The following is a 16317-nucleotide window of genomic DNA, read 5'->3' on the forward strand; positions in this document are numbered from 1 at the left end:
CAGCAGCCTTAGAAATGCTCATATCTAACATTTACATGCATCTAAGACAAATGTACATGGAATTTACATGCATGTAAAACTCATTCTAAAATAACTTTTTAATATTTTCAAATATCCATAATAAATCCAACAGTAAAGATTGACATATTAAGCTTGGGGCATGACCTCTTCAGGCAAAGCCTAACACTGTTTGCTAGCTCTCAGTTCAACCAAGGTGCGTGACATGAGTAACAAACTGGACCTACAGAGGGTGGTCAGCCACTCTAAGGAAATTGAAAGTTTAATTAAATCTATAGTTTTAAATAATACAAAATATACAGTTTTATTGAACTTATCTTCAAGTGTTGCCAAATATCTTCTGTAATGTCCCACCTTTCTAACCTATGTCCACCCTCTAGTGCAAGTGTCCTCCTACTCTCATTTTCTTGACCCGAGACGCAAAGCTCATTTCACTACCAGACAGACTCCAACCCAAAGAACTATAGCTATTTAATCCCTCTCTTCCCTCTGTATCAATCATTACCTGAAAGTGTGATACCACTGAAAAGCTCATTGCTATCTGAAAAAAACCTCTCATGCTACAACAATAAACAAAAACAAAAAATATATATATATATGTTTCTCTGACAAACACTTTAGAATTACAGTTTTAATTTGTCCCTCCCTCAGATTTAGAGTTTAATGCAGGCCTGGGAAACTCCTCGGGGGCCTGATTGGTGGTCACACTTTTGCCCCAGCCCCAGTTAACACACCTGACTCCAATAATCAACTAATCATGATCTTCAGTTTAGAATGCAATTAGTTTAAATCAGGTGTGTTCGCTAAGGATGGGGAGGAAAGTGTAACACCAATCCGAGGACTGGAATTGCCCAGGCCTGGTTTTAGAGAGAGGTTCTCATCATATTAGATGGGGCAAATAACATGTCCTTGCATAATCATCTCCCTTTTCTGTCTATTATTCGTCTAATTCCCATCAACCACTGTCTATGTAATTCAATTGTATAATCAACCCACTCTGCACTGTGGAACATTACAGAGACAAAGTGTGATCTTAATATAAATCACTCTGTCACAATGACTGACCGCCTTGTATGATTTTACGAGCTTTTGAGTCACCGTGGCTTCCGTCTTCCAACCGTGACCTAGTGCGCGTCCTTTATAATGCACTACTTTTGAGCAGAAGATAATAGAGTGCCATTTGCGACACAGACTTTTGTCTTCTGTGGTGATAAGGCAGACCCACAGTGTGTAGAAGTGTTAAAGTGTAGGAATAGGCTACGTGATCATGTCAGTCATAAGGCACTTCATCTGTGTTGTTGAATTGGATGACGCTTTCCTTAATGGATCATTATCAGCTAATAAATTCTTTAGTGTCCACAATTTCGAGATCTTTGAAGAACTTGTCTCTTTTTTTCCCCACACTTTTTCACAGATTACTCTACATACACTCCCCTCTTAGATTTGAAAATAGAATGTCACCTTATATATATTTTTTGTATTTTCATACATATCATTACCGTTTCGAAATAAAAGCACTTTTTGCATCTAGTCCCCTCATTTGAAGAAGTCAGAAGTAGTCAAGACGTTTTCACTAGGTTTACTTTAGTATATTAAAGTAATTGTTATTAAGTATAATTGGTCCGATAATTGGTCACAAGCAATGACTACATACAGCTTGTGACTCTACAAACTTGTTAGATGCATTTGCGGTTTGTTTTGATTGTGTTTTAGATTACGTTTAGCCTGTTTTCACAAAGCGTCTCAGAGGAGGAGTGCTGATCTAGGATCAGGTCTCGCCGTGTCCATATAATCATATTTACTATGATCTAAAAGGCTAAACTGATCCTAGATCAGCACTTCAGAGTTAATTCACCTGGAATTCTAATCCTGACCCTGTAGAGCTTTCTAGTCATGGATTCCACAGCCTGTCACTCCAATGTTATGCTTGTAATGATAACCAACTGATGCCAGAACGTGTCTTGGAACTAGATTGGCATTTCTAAAGTAAATCATCCGTTTGTCATTATTATGACGTCGTCAGGTTTAGTTTAGATGGCTATGTTACCATTATCTATCACCTATCGTCATCAAAAGCCTAAACTCAGCTAAACTCTGGTGCTCTTCATGCAATCTGAGGTAGCTAGCTAACGCTACGTTAAAGAAAGGCGGGAAAACATTCAACTGCCTATACAAAATTGGAGGTATGGCTGTCGTCTGCAGTGCTGTCAACACAACAGCAGTAGTTATATGAGTGGGTCACACAAAATCCCAAGTGTTTGAGTCCCTCTCGACAACAACTAGGCCGTCATTGTAAATGAGAATTTGTTCTTAATTAACTGACTTGCCTAGTTAAATATTAAATAAAAGTAAAATATTTAAAAAATCATGGACTGATACAAAACTAGAAGAAAGTTTGTCTGTCTGTTTGTACAGGATATTTCCCAGTGCATTTGAAAAATGAAGAAGAATGATATATATGAAAACCAGCCAAAATTAATTGATTGAAAGCAAGGATATTGGGCAACTAGGCTTATCTATTTTTAATTTTCTCATTATCATCCTCAGTGGGGAGCCCTCATCACCAGTACCAATTTAGGAAGTCGTGAAAAGGGGGAGAGGAAGCTTACATCTGCTCCAGACTCCAGTGGTAATTGGCTCCAGGGTTTTGAAAGGTTTTCTAGCAGAGCAGGGCTGTTTATACATTTTTGTTCTGAGCCCAAGTCTGCAATGTTGCTTAACAAAAAGGCTGTATAGCCTAATGGAGGCTATATTATATCAGATCTACTGGGGGCTAGATTATATTAGATCTACTGGGGGCTAGATTCTATCAGATCTACTGGGGGCTAGATTATATTAGATCTACTGGGGGCTAGATTATATTAGATCTACTGGGGGCTAGATTATATTAGATCTACTGGGGGCTAGATTCTATCAGATCTACTGGGGGCTAAATTCTATTAGATCTACTGGGGGCTATATTCTATCAGATCTACTGGGGGCTAGATTATATTAGATCTACTGGGGCTAGATTATATTAGATCTACTGGGGGCTAGATCCTATTAGATCTACTGGGGGCTAGATTCTATTAGATCCACTGGGAGCTAGATTATATTAGATCTAATGGGGGCTAGATTATATTAGATCTACTGTGGACTAGATTATATTAGATCTACTGGGGGCTAGATTCTATTAGATCTACTGGGGGCTAGATTATATTAGATCTACTGGGGGCTAGATTATATTAGATCTACTGGGGGGTTCAATTCTATCAGATCTACTAGCCGACACTCACATAGCGGTTGATTTGGCAGTGTTGGAGCCGGAACTGTGTTAGAGCTGTCAGATCCACCAGTGGCACTCTGCATTGTACATTTAAATTTTAGTCATTTAGCAAACGCTCTTAAGAGGACATCGCTAAGCGGACATAGCCATTGGCTGCATGGAGTCGCATTAGCAGGAATCCCATATAGCTTTGTTAACAAGTTCGAACACTGGAATGTGAGATTATCAACACCTCGATTAGGCTGATAGAAATACTCATTATTTTGTTGAATGATTTTCCATTTGGCTGTCATTATGTCTATATAGACTTCACTTTCTTATTCTGAACTTCTAATGGGAGTGGGACGGGTGTGGCTTCGTGACAATGACCACACGAGCAGCAGCTCACCAATTTGACAGCTCTAACGCAGATACATCTCCGACACGGCCAAAAAAACACAGGTCGGCGGGTGTTGTTGGCTATCACATGTTAAAGCTTGAATTGATTAAATTTAGGCCTAGGATAATGTGTGGGGTTTCAAAATGTACGGACTGGGACCAGAAATCAGCCCTGGAAACATTTCGGGCGATTTTGCTGTGACATTTAGCTTCCATTTCTTGCTGCTCACTACACACTCGTAATTATAAACATAATACAATTTCACAAATACAATAGTTTTTTTGTACTCTATTTGTCAATAAATAATCACATATACTTCTTGTAATATGTCACGCCCTGATCTGTTTCACCTGTTCCTGGGATTGGCTCCACCCCCTCCGGGTGTCGCTTATTTTCCCCAGTGTATTTATCCCTGTGTTTCCTGTCTCTCTTTGCGAGTTTGTCTTGTATGTTAGTCAAGTCAACCAGCGTGTTTTTCCCGTACTCCTTTTGCTATTCTCTTTTTGATAGTCTTCCCGGTCTTGACCCCTGCTTGACTCTGGACTACTTCCCCACCTGCCTTATCATCCTGCCTGATCATCCTGCCTGTCCTGACCTTGATTCTGCCTGTCATTCGGTACTGTTTGGACTCTGAACTGGTTTTGACCCTTTTGCCTGTTCATGACCATTCTCTTGCCTAACCCTTTGGATTAATAAACATTGTAAGACTCCCACCATCTGCCTCCTGTGTCTGTATCTGGGTCTCGCCTTGTGTCATGATATAATACATAATTGTATTTTTACAATGCCCAAATAATTAGCTTATTAATTAAATAACCATAACAATGATACCAATAACCATGGCTATTTGCTTGTGTTCAGACTACCCCTTGATTTGTGCACCCATCATGTCATCATATGTATTCTGTATCACTACAGAACCGATAAGAGAAAGGTGAAGTAAGCAAGTACGTTAATTTGATCGTTTGACAAACCCTTACCCATGTCCTTTCTGCAATGCAATAATGATTGCCACATTAGTGGACTCCCTCGAATTTCCAACAAATAAGGTGTTCTGGAACTGATTTCAAGAGTAATCTAAGGGGGGACATGCTGCTGCTGCAAACACATCTTGAGCGTCCTGAGCGGTCAGATGGAATAATAGTCTTTTAAAAAATCCAACGAGGCAACTTCTTGTAATAATACATATAATGAATCAATTATCTATTGAACTTCCTGCCCCATCTCTCTGTATATTTACTCAGTGGTTCATCATTTTGCTGCTGGCCATCCACTGATAGCTGGGCACACAGCCAATCGCCATGGCAGTGAGTGTTATTTGGCATGAGCGGAAGATAAATTCCACCTGTTGGGGTGCGTCAATTCAAGACAGATTTGGAGCACTACAGGTGTCACAGACGCTATTCATTGACAGGAGCAGAATACAAAAAACATCAACAGCCTCCAAGCCATGTGCTATGATTTAAATGCAATTTCAAATCTCACAGAATATTTCTCAGTGGTCTAACCTGTGGTTAAGGATAAGAAGAACATGCATTTTGGACAGATAATTGCCACAAAATGGAAAAAAACGAAATCACAAAAACAATTATGAATTAAGTTAATTAATTCAGTTAAGGATTACTTTTACTAACACTAGAGTAATCTAAAAGTTATTGATTTAAAACAATGCTAATTATTCGTAGTGGCAGCTTGTGTAAACTGTGAAATAAAAATGAACGGCAACATGATGGAATGGAGGCGAGTAAATCATGGGGGAGGGGGAAATAACTAAGTGGAAAACCGTCCTCATTACTCAAAAGAAGTCAACTTTCCGTCAAAGTTCAAGAGCAGCTTTTCATTTCCTGCTGCTGTTTTTGTTTTCCTCTTCTTTAATCACATCGAGGAGTCCTTGATGTTCTACAACTGCGGGAAGGTGAAGATAGGACGCAGGACCTGTGTCATTACAGGGCAGGTATTTATCAAAACAACTGAATGAATCATTTTCTTTGCTCATTCAGAATGTGAGGACACCAGGCTGTCCACAAGGTTAATAAGCAAGTACCTGCAGACTTCTGAGGGAAATCACAAGACCTAAGACAATGAGGGCCAGCCATGTGGATTATTAAAGTGGCTCTTATCTCTACTCTGCTAAGGCCTCTCTGAACACTAGTGTCCAAATTATAGCCCCACACAGCAAACTCCAAATGTCTACTTCACTCCAGGCTAATAGCATCAGTTTGGGTCCTGATTCCATCAACCCCAAGGTATATTACAAGGAGTACAATCTAGAGAGGCCCTGGCCACAGTGCCCCAAGGAGGATAAGTCCCTCTTCTCAAGAGTCTGGCTGGCATACTCTTCTGCCTCCCTTTGTTAATTTTTATTTAACCGTTATTTTATCAGGGAATCTTACTAGATTCTATTAGATCTACTGGGAGCTAGATTCTCTCAGATCTACTGGGGGCTAGATTCTATCAGATCTACTGGCTAGATTCTATCAGATCTACTGGGGGCTAGATTCTATCAGATCTACTGGGGGCTAGATTCTATCAAATTTACTGGGGGCTAGATTCTATCATTCTATCAAATTCTATTATTTTTATTTTTTTGTAGGGAGTCATGCTGAGACCAACGTCTCTTTTACAGCAGATAACTGAATTACAGAAATTACAGAAAAATTCCCAGAAAAAAAAACAAATACAAATGCAAGCCGAAAGAAAACACGAACATACCAATAAATACACAGCCATTCTGAGTGATTGTCTTCAACCTATGGAGAATCATTTCTATCCTGTTGGGAGTGATCTCTTCCAGGATGACAATGGCCCCATCCACAGGGTATAAGTGGTCAATGAATGGTTTGATGAGCATGAAAATGATGTAAACCACATGCCGTCTCAGTCATCATATATTATTAACCCAATTGAACACATTCTGGAGCGACACCAATCCACCATCAACACAACACCAAGAATGGTGTTGCATCCCTCCAATAGAGTTCCAGACAGTTGTAGAATCTATGCCAGGGTGCATTGAAGCTGTTCTGGTGGCTTGTGGTGGCCAAACGCCCTATTAAGACACTTTATGTTGGTGTTTCCTTTATTTTGGCAGTTTGCCAGAAAGGCTTGTGGTTTAAACTTGTGGTTTAAGCTTGTGGTTTAAGCTCGTGGTTTAAGCATGTGGTTTAAGCTTGTGGTTTAAGCTTGTGGTTTAAGCTCGTGTTTAAGCATGTGGTTTAAGCTCGTGGTTTAAGCTCGTGGTTTAAGCTCGTGTTTAAGCATGTGGTTTAAGCTCGTGGTTTAAGCTCGTGGTTTAAGCTCATGTTTAAGCTTGTGGTTTAAGCTCGTGGTTTAAGCTCGTGGTTTAAGCTCGTGTTTAAGCATGTGGTTTAAGCTCGTGGTTTAAGCTTGTGGTTTAAGCTCGTGTTTAAGCATGTGGTTTAAGCTCGTGGTTTAAGCTTGTGGTTTAAGCTAGTGTTTAAGCATGTGGTTTAAGCTCGTGGTTTAAGCTCGTGGTTTAAGCTTGTGTTTAAGCATGTGGTTTAAGCTTGTGGTTTAAGCTCGTGGTTTAAGCTCGGGGTTTAAGCATGTGGTTTAAGCTCGTGGTTTAAGCTCGTAGTTTAAGCTTTGAAGGCCATATACAGTATAGGGTACATTATATTGTCTGTTACGGATTCCCTACTGGCAACTGTTATCAGCACCTCACAACTCTGAGCTTTTGATCCACTCCCCATCACCCACAACCGGAACCTGAGAGTTTAGGGGGAACCATAAACCTGCCTCTCAAACTCTCTCTAACCTGCGTGACCTGTGCCCTGATAGGTTGCTAGGGTTACTAGGGGGTCGGACAGCTCATGTTTGTGAGGTGTTGATGTTTCCCTCAAGCAGTTGCAGAGAGCAACATCTCGATCTCTGCCCATCAACAACAAAACTCATTTACATTAAGTGTACAAAATATTAAGGACACCTGCTCTTTCCATGATATAGAAATACCAGGTGAATCCAGGTGAAAGCGTTGATCCCTTATTGATGTCACTTGTTAAATCCACATCAACCAGTGTAGGTGAAGGGCAGGAGACAGGTTAAAGAAGGACTTTTAATCCTTGAGACAATTGAGACATGGATTGTGTATGTGTGCCATTCAGAGGGTGAATGGGCACGACAAAAGATTGAAGTGCCTTTGAACAGAATATGGTAGTAGGTGCCAGACGCACCGGTTTGAATGTGTCATGAACTGCAATGCTGCTGTTTTTTTCCACACTCGACAGTTTCCCATGTGTATCAAGAACAGTCCACCACCCAAAGGGCATCCAGTCAACTTGACACAACTGTGGGAAGCATAGGAGTCAACATGGACCAGCATCCCTGTGGAATGCTTTCGACACCTTGTGGAGTTCATGCCCTGACGAATTGAGACTGTTCTGAGGACTAAAGGGGGTGCAACTCAATATCAGGAAGGTGTAAATCTCTGGACTGGCGAGATTGTGTGCGTGCCCAAAGGGAGTTGTCTGACATTAGTATATTGTTCTTCGTAGTTAGTTACTACTGTTGTCCCTCTGAGTTTACTGTGGGATGTAATACACTGCAGGTGGCATATGCAATCTATACATTCCCTATTCTCTAAGATTTTGTATCTGTGCATTTGTGCCCGGGTATATTCATTGGGTATGTATGTATTCATTACCTCTGTTACAATACCACTACCATTCCCACTTTTCATCCCCATGTTCGTCTTCCTCAGTTTAAATAAACTTTACCGGGTGTGTTAACTCTTGAGCTGCCTGTTAAGTGGGTCCAAGGTCAGAAACTACGTAGAGCCAGGCTGTTAAGTGGATCTAAGGTCAGCAAATACGTAGAGCCAGACTGTTCATTACCTGTAACCTAGCCCTTACTTAAAGCTATTTAAATGGCCTTCTTGACCAGGTAGTCATACGTGGAAGGGAGGATAAGTGAAAAAAGGTGTGTGAATTACTATTACTACCGTAACAGTGTAATTTAAAAGTTGGCACTACTCAGCGACCTTGTGGTTAGAGCCCTGAGATTGGAAGGTTGGGGGTTTAATCCTTGGTCAAGTCATACCGAAGACTCTAAAGGACCTGATGCCTCTCTACTTGGCACTAAGGAGATAGATTGGGGGGTATAAGGCCTTGTGATAGACTAGATCTGTCCAGGGGGGGGTGTACTTTTCATCAAGATACCTCACACTACAGAGATAGGCTTCTGCCCTATGGGTCGTTCCAGCTCAGATAATGCTACCTTATTATCATTGGTCTGCATATTGTGTAACACCTCTATATAACTTTATTTTACAGTTATCAGATACTTGTTTGTACTTTCATTGGGCCCAGTGTGTACCGCAGCTCTGTACAGAATACATCAACAACAGAAGACATTGTTTAAAAATTAAAAAAACTTTATTAAACCGCAACCGTCAAAACAGTATGAAATTCTTCTCACTTTGTTGTCACATTATTTAAGTATAATATATGTAACTGGTCTGTCCATTTATTTATTTCTAAAACAAACATACAGTCATACAGTCCATAGTCAACTGTCTCTGTGGTCAGTTAGTTAAGGACACATCTATGTACAGTGTTGAATGCATTTCTTTCCCCCCCCAGTGAGATAATATTCCACTACAAATGGTTGCACATATTCATCGTGGTCAATTCAAGCATTTAATAACTCCTACATAACCATTCTATTGTTAATATTTAAAAAATGGTGTAACATCAACTTCTCTGATTTTAAGCAAACAAACACATTTCAAACAATATGCAAATGTGGGACTCCTGTCAGCTCATTGTAAATAAGTTAACTGACTTGTCTAGTTAAATAAAGGGTACATTTACAGTAAATGATGTAAGGCTCAAGGCCAGTAATAGTAAAACTCATATGATCACATGCTCTTAACAACTCCTCTACTTCCTCTTTGTACCGTCATGTCATAACAAGCTGTGCACTTTGTCATTCTTCAGACCCAATTGGGTATGATGTAAACGTGATTATTTTCATAGTTTGTACTTAAACTGATATTCAAATTAGACCAATTAAGTCAAAGTAAACAAACTTGCTAGCAGTACAAGTAGCTAGCAGTAATTCATATATTATCACTGTATAATTTCCAGGTAATTACTGTCAGACCTTTTAATTGATAACTTCAAAGTCTTTTTTTATATAGATGAGGCCTGCGTTGTTTGAAGCATTTTACAAAAAGTTAGAAGTGTACTACAATCATTTCACGTCATTATAGGCTTAACCGGGAAGTCCCTTGTTTTGACCAAGTGTGGGTAACACAAACTGGCAAAAAGAAATGTAACCAGGGATGTAGTGATAAAAAAAGGGTAATTGCTGATTACCAATCAAGATGATGGGTGGCGAGTAACGCCCATGTTAACGTTAGCAATTCTAATTTAGTGGGTTGATATCTAACCATGTCTTACAGTAAGACACATTCTGTCTCGACACCTAGCTAATCGTAGGCCTAAATCATAAAATCTGCAATCATATTTCACATGAAAAGAAACAAACTATTGTATCATAATGCTGTAAAGTTGTTTAAAGGCTCAGTGCAATTAAAAAAAACGTGATTTTCACACTATGAGGTTGGAATAATACCGTGAAATTGATGATCATGACAAGTTTGGTGTCAGACAACCAAAGAACCTTTTTGGAACCCTTTTTTCTAACCCTGGACCTCCAGCCTCCACATTTTATCACCTGATGATACGTTTTAAGTCGTTTTTTTGTACATTTTTGCATATTTACAGAAAATGAAGAAATATACATACCAGACATGCTACCTATGTTTTATGACAAATGATATACAACAAGTGACGTGTGACTAGTTACAGTTGAATATGTTTTAAGTGTCGAGTGATGAAACCAATTTAAAATATTTGATAGAAAATGTAATACAGCAATAGATCAATGCTCAGAATTCATTAACAGTTCAATTTCCTCGTTACCTTTTGTGGGGGGGGGGGTTTCTGAGCGCTTTGTCATCTTCACACCTTTGAAACGTGTCTCCTGAAAATACTTGAAATACAATACTTGAGTTCCCTCAATCTGTGACTCCAATCTCCGCTCAGTACAAAAATACACTCTTCATCTCTCTCTGTTTTTTTTGCACTATAAAGGTACACTGACAGGGGGTGAAATCACATCGACATGTCATGGAACTAATATATTTGACAAAACATTAGAAATTGCACAAAATAAATTGGGGTTCTTCGCACCATTCTCTCCCCACTCTCGGTCCATAGGCGTATTTGAGCTAGTAAACGGCGACAGAATGTATAAGCTTGTGCAGACCCAGACAGATTGATGTCCTTCTTCAAGATGCACTAGCAGCTCCTGCGGCTCCCCTTCCAAAGAGTCCGGAGGCATTCAGATTTTATAGCCTGCTGTCCATCATACTGACAGCACTAAATCCACTTTGATGACTCCTCTGGATCCTCCTCCCCTCCCTGTAATTGGTTCCTAGGGGTTGTAACCCCTGTTCGCCCCAGAACGCCATTGTAGTGGGCCACTAGTGACACAATGGTGGGCCTGACCATGTCAGAGTAAGCAGGGGCGGCTGAGTCCAGGGTTGCATTCCCCAGCTGGGGGACGTCGCTGGTGGGCTGCCCAAGGGAGGCAACCATGAAAGTTAAGTTGTGTTGGTTGGTTTTGCGGGCACTGCCTCGGGCGGCTTTGGGCAGTGCCTTGGAGGAGTTCCTGAGGCTGGAACCCCGCTGAGGCTCTTGGCACCTCAGCAGCGCTCGGAAACACCTGTGGAACTGGCATACCAGTGCACACACACACACACACACACGCCCACGTTCAAACACACACACAACATGCAGACGGACAAACAGAAGGATGCAGAGACAGTAGATAATCTGTTGGCTGTGTATTATCAGATTGATCCACTAAGGAATGGTCAGGCTAGAAAACACATCCAGTCATGGCCTTTCTTAAAATGGGGAAAACAAATTATGTATGTACTATCGTTAGCCTTTATTCATTGCAAACAGCAGTGTTAAGGTTTAAGGACCATTTACTAATGTACCTACTTCAGGTTGTTACCTACCCCAACTCCACGAAGACTACTTAGAGATACAAGTGTACCTGCTTGAGGTTAAAATATGCCATTTATCATACAGTCATGCGTGCATACATTTTACGTATGGGTGGTCCCGGCAATCGAACCCACTATCCTGTGGTTACAAGCGCCATGCCCTACCAACTGAGCTACAAAATCACATCTCCACAGGCACAATCACATAAACTCTCCAACTTCCTGCTGACAAACAAGGGGTCCATACAAGTTGAGCCTTTCTCACCAGGGAAATGAATTCGCTCCGTGACACATGACTCCCGCTCTCTTTCTCTTGAGAAGTGCAATGGTTGATAATTACGAGCAATTCAGAGCCGTCTGATTGGAGACCTCCGTTTCCTTTTCATGTGGAACAAAGCTGAGAGACACTAATTATTTGTGCATTTCCCAAATGGAATTAAATGCTGAATTAATTACATTCTCAATCAAGAATGGAACAATTTCAGCTTTTTCAATTGGATAAGTGTTTGCTAATGTGAAGTACTGGTAACCTTAAATGGAAAAAGCCTGCTGAGGTAAGAGGACAACAGAGACTTATTTTCTCACCCGTACCCTAACCACTACATCATAGTCCCGTCCCAGAGAGATGAGCAATGATTACAATAATGGACTAGATGGAGTCAGGTCTATAATTATTGGCACCCTTGATAAAGATTAGCAAAAAATATTGTATACATTAAATAATACAAATAATACAAATACTGAACTATATTGTATTAAAAAAAAAACACCCCTGTTTGCAGCACCCTCCCCTTGCGAGGGTAACAACACTGAGCCTTATTCTAAAATGTTTTATGACATTGGAAAACATGTTGGGAGGGATTTTAGACCATTCATCCATACAGAATCTTTCCAGATCCTTGATATCCTTTGTCTGTGCTTATAGACTGCCCTCTTTAATTCAAACCACAGGTTTTCAATAGGGTTCAAGTCTGGAGACTGAGATGGCCATTGCAAAATGTTTATTTTGTAGTCAATTAACCATTAACCATTGAATGTGTGCTTGGGGTTATTTTCTTGCTGGAATATCCACCTCCGGCCAAGTTTCAGCTTCCTGACAGAGACAACCAAGTTTTTGGCAAAAATGTCCTGGTACTGGGTAAAGTTCATGATGCTGTTGACCTTAATAAGGGCCCCAGGACCCGTGGAAGCAATATAGACCCATAACATCAAAGATCCACCACCATATTTTACTGTAGGTGTAAGGTACTTTTCTGCATATGCTTCTGCCTATCAACAGAAATAGATTGGATTCTGCATGAACACGCCATCTATATTTAAAACCCACAGTGATCAGGAAACTACAGATGATCTATCTCACGTTTCACTCCAAAGTCAAAAACTCACAGCTCAGATATTTAATTTATTGGAAGCAGACAGATTGAATTATTAAAAAACTCCAGATCCCGTTTTAAAAGCATAACAATTAGGCCATTGGTTTGTTTTTTTATTCCAGGCATGCACACATTCAGATGGAGACAGAGACCTTAGTAGAAAAATCCTATGGCCCAGGCTGAACTTTCACAACCCTCCCGTCCTGTACCGCCATCTTAAGGGCACTGACGTCACCTCCCTTGAGAAAACGTAGTGTACTTAGTATACTCAGCATATTTCATGTATACTTATAGTCTACTACATTTCCTCAAGAGAAGTCAAAAAGTAGAGAGCCCTACGGCACTGTTGCCTCTTCAGACGGAAATCACTAAAACAGAGACACCCCCCCCACACACACACACACACACACACACACACACACACACACACACACACACACACACACACACAGAGAGAGAGAAAAGATAATCCAGACAAAACCAAGATACAGTAACAAAGATCCACAATCCCCATCTCATGATGTCATATCGGAGAGGCTAGAGACTGGCATGAGGTGGATAGAACCTCTATGATCTTGTTGTTGAGCATCCCCTGGTTTTTGTCAGCTGTCAAAACACAAACCCTACTGGGGAGAGGATAGATGAGTGAGAGGTGGAAAGCAGAACAGGAGACAGCAAAAGGCCATAATACTGTATGGGTGATATAGGGGGAAACATCAAATAGTGGGTCTAAGACCAGGATGGAAAGAACTGTGATACGTAGGTGGAATGAGAGAAGTTGTGGGAAAGTTTGTAATGAACTTTGACTGTTCTGGTCTGGTTCAGTGCACTGAAGCTAGATCTAAATGTTTCATTGGCACTGGTTGAAAAACACCTGAGGGGTATGTCACGAAGAGGGGTGGAGGAGTTGGTTAGCTCCAAGGCTGGCTCTGCAAACACAGCAGTTTATATAAGGCCGGGAGTCCAGCCGAACCTTCTAGTTGACAAAGGAAATTCAAGGTAAATTGAAGGTAAAACTACCTTTAAAGCTACAATCAGTAATTGAAACAATAACAAAGAGTACTCCCACTTATTTTATTTAACCGTGTAAGTCAGTTAAGAACAAATACTTATTTTTACAATGACGGACTACCGTGGAACAGTGGGTTAACTGCCTTGTTCAGGAGCAGAACGACAGAAATGTACCATGTCAGCTCAGGGATTCAATCCAGCAACCATTCAGTTACAGGCCCAACGCTCGAACCACTAGGCTACCTGCTGCCCCAAAATGGGTATTTGTAATGTTTTGAGGCTATACGGCGTTTCTTTATACTTACATTGTTTACAAACATAGGAGTAAAACAGCTTATATGTTGTGTTCTGATAGCATACGACAATTGAACTAAGCTCATGGAGGCATTTATAAGTTACATCAATGGGTACATATACAGTACCAGTCAAAAGTTTGGCCACACCTACTCATTCTTTATTTTTACTATTTTCTACATCGTAGAAAAATATTGAAGACAAAACTATAAAATAACACAATCATGTAGTAACCAAAAAAAAAGTGTTAAACACATCAAAATATATATTTATATTTGATATTCTTCAAAATAGTCACACATTGCCTTGATGACAGCGTTGCACACTCATTTTAAAGGAAATACACAGAGTATTCAAAACATTAAGAACACCTGCTCTTTCCATGACATAGACTGACCAAGTGAAACCAGGTGAAAGCTATGATCCCTTATTGATGTCACTTGTTAAATCGACATAAATACGTGTAGATGAAGGGGAGGAGACGGGTTAAAGAAGGATTTTTAAGCCTTGAGACAATTGAGACATGGATTGTGTATGTGTGCCATTCAGAGGGTGAATCGGCAAGACAACATATTTAAGTGCCTTTGAACAGGGTACGGTAGTAAGTTCCAGGCACACTGATTTATATCAAGAACTGCAACGCTGCTGGGCTCTTCACACTCAACAGTTTCCCATGTGTATCAAGAACAGTCTACCACCCAAAGGACATCCAGCCAACTTCACACAACTGTGGGAAGCATTGGAGTCAACATGGGCCAGCATCCCTGTGGAACGCGTTTTATTTTTATTTTTTTACCTTTATTTAACTAGGCAAGTCAGTTAAGAACAAATTCTTATTTTCAATGACAGCCGAGGAACAGTGGGTTAACTGCCTGTTCAGGGGCAGAACGACAGATTTGTACCTTGCAACCTTCCGGTTACTAGTCCAACGCTCTAACCACGAGGCTACCCTGCCACTTTGTAGAGTCCATGCCCAGACAAATTGAGGCTTTTCTTTAAGGCAAAAACGGTGTTTCTAATGTTTGATATAACCAGTGTATATAGACAATTTTATTCACAAAAACTGTTGTGAGCCAACTGTTGAAAGGACTTGAGGAAGAAAGGGAATGGTAAAGGGGTGGGTGTACCTAGTCAGTTGTACAACTAGAAATGCCTTCAGCTGAAATGTGTCCTAAACCCCTCAAGAGTTGTAATGTGAATGACCTCGCTGACAGGAACTGATCATAAAAGCGGGGAGATGTACACAGCTGGACAACAGTTTTTCTCCGTCATTACTACCGATATGTGATTGAGGTGGAAATGTTACATGTTTGACTTGCCAGTAGAAATGTCAGATGTATAACCTTTAAAATGCTTCAAGCGCTTCATTCTTTTAACCGCAGACTATTTTCACTTTGTTTGGCAGCTCCTTTACTGGGCCTTTATAAAGGTAGCAACTCTAAACAAAATGCTACAGTTCAGCAACATCATTTGGATATTTGTTTCCTTACCTCATAAGCAATAGGAAATGTGAATTATTTTTTGGATTATAATGGACATTTTGGTTGGGGTTTGATAAACGTTTAGTCGGGACAATTGATGTCTGCCATTTTAAAGTGGAAATTACAAAGTTTAGAAGCCTTTTTAAACCTCAAATACACTACATGTTTGCATTATCTGCTGTGCAGGACATTTCCTGCATAAAAACAGGGTGATCAAATGAAGACCCTGCATCTGTACGCTCGTTTTTGTAGCCATTTTAACAATCCCCCATCAGCAACATCCCATGGCCACCTTCACTGTACTAAGAGGGAGAGAAGAAGCTAATTGTACTCACCATATACACAGTGCCATACTGTTGTCTTCGACGGTCTTCAGTGAGACAAACACATACCGCTACTTGTATCTGTACAGCATTTTTAGTCTTCAACTCGCCTCAACTCACAGTTTCCATTGT

General features: G+C 40.4%; 1 protein-coding gene across 1 annotated transcript in view; it reads right to left on the reverse strand.

The window, feature by feature from the left end:
• Positions 1 to 9036: 9036 nt before the first annotated feature.
• The window catches only part of tmtopsa (teleost multiple tissue opsin a), a 67504-nt gene continuing 60223 nt past the window's right edge, over positions 9037 to 16317 (reverse strand). The window contains exon 4 of the mRNA XM_031806353.1: positions 9037 to 11422. Coding sequence (XP_031662213.1) covers positions 11069 to 11422 — 354 coding nt within the window. The 3' untranslated portion in view covers positions 9037 to 11068. The remainder of the gene's footprint in view (positions 11423 to 16317) is intronic.

This window comes from Oncorhynchus kisutch, linkage group LG27, assembly GCF_002021735.2.
Source record: "Oncorhynchus kisutch isolate 150728-3 linkage group LG27, Okis_V2, whole genome shotgun sequence".
In the NCBI taxonomy this organism is placed as follows: Eukaryota; Metazoa; Chordata; class Actinopteri; order Salmoniformes; family Salmonidae; genus Oncorhynchus; species Oncorhynchus kisutch.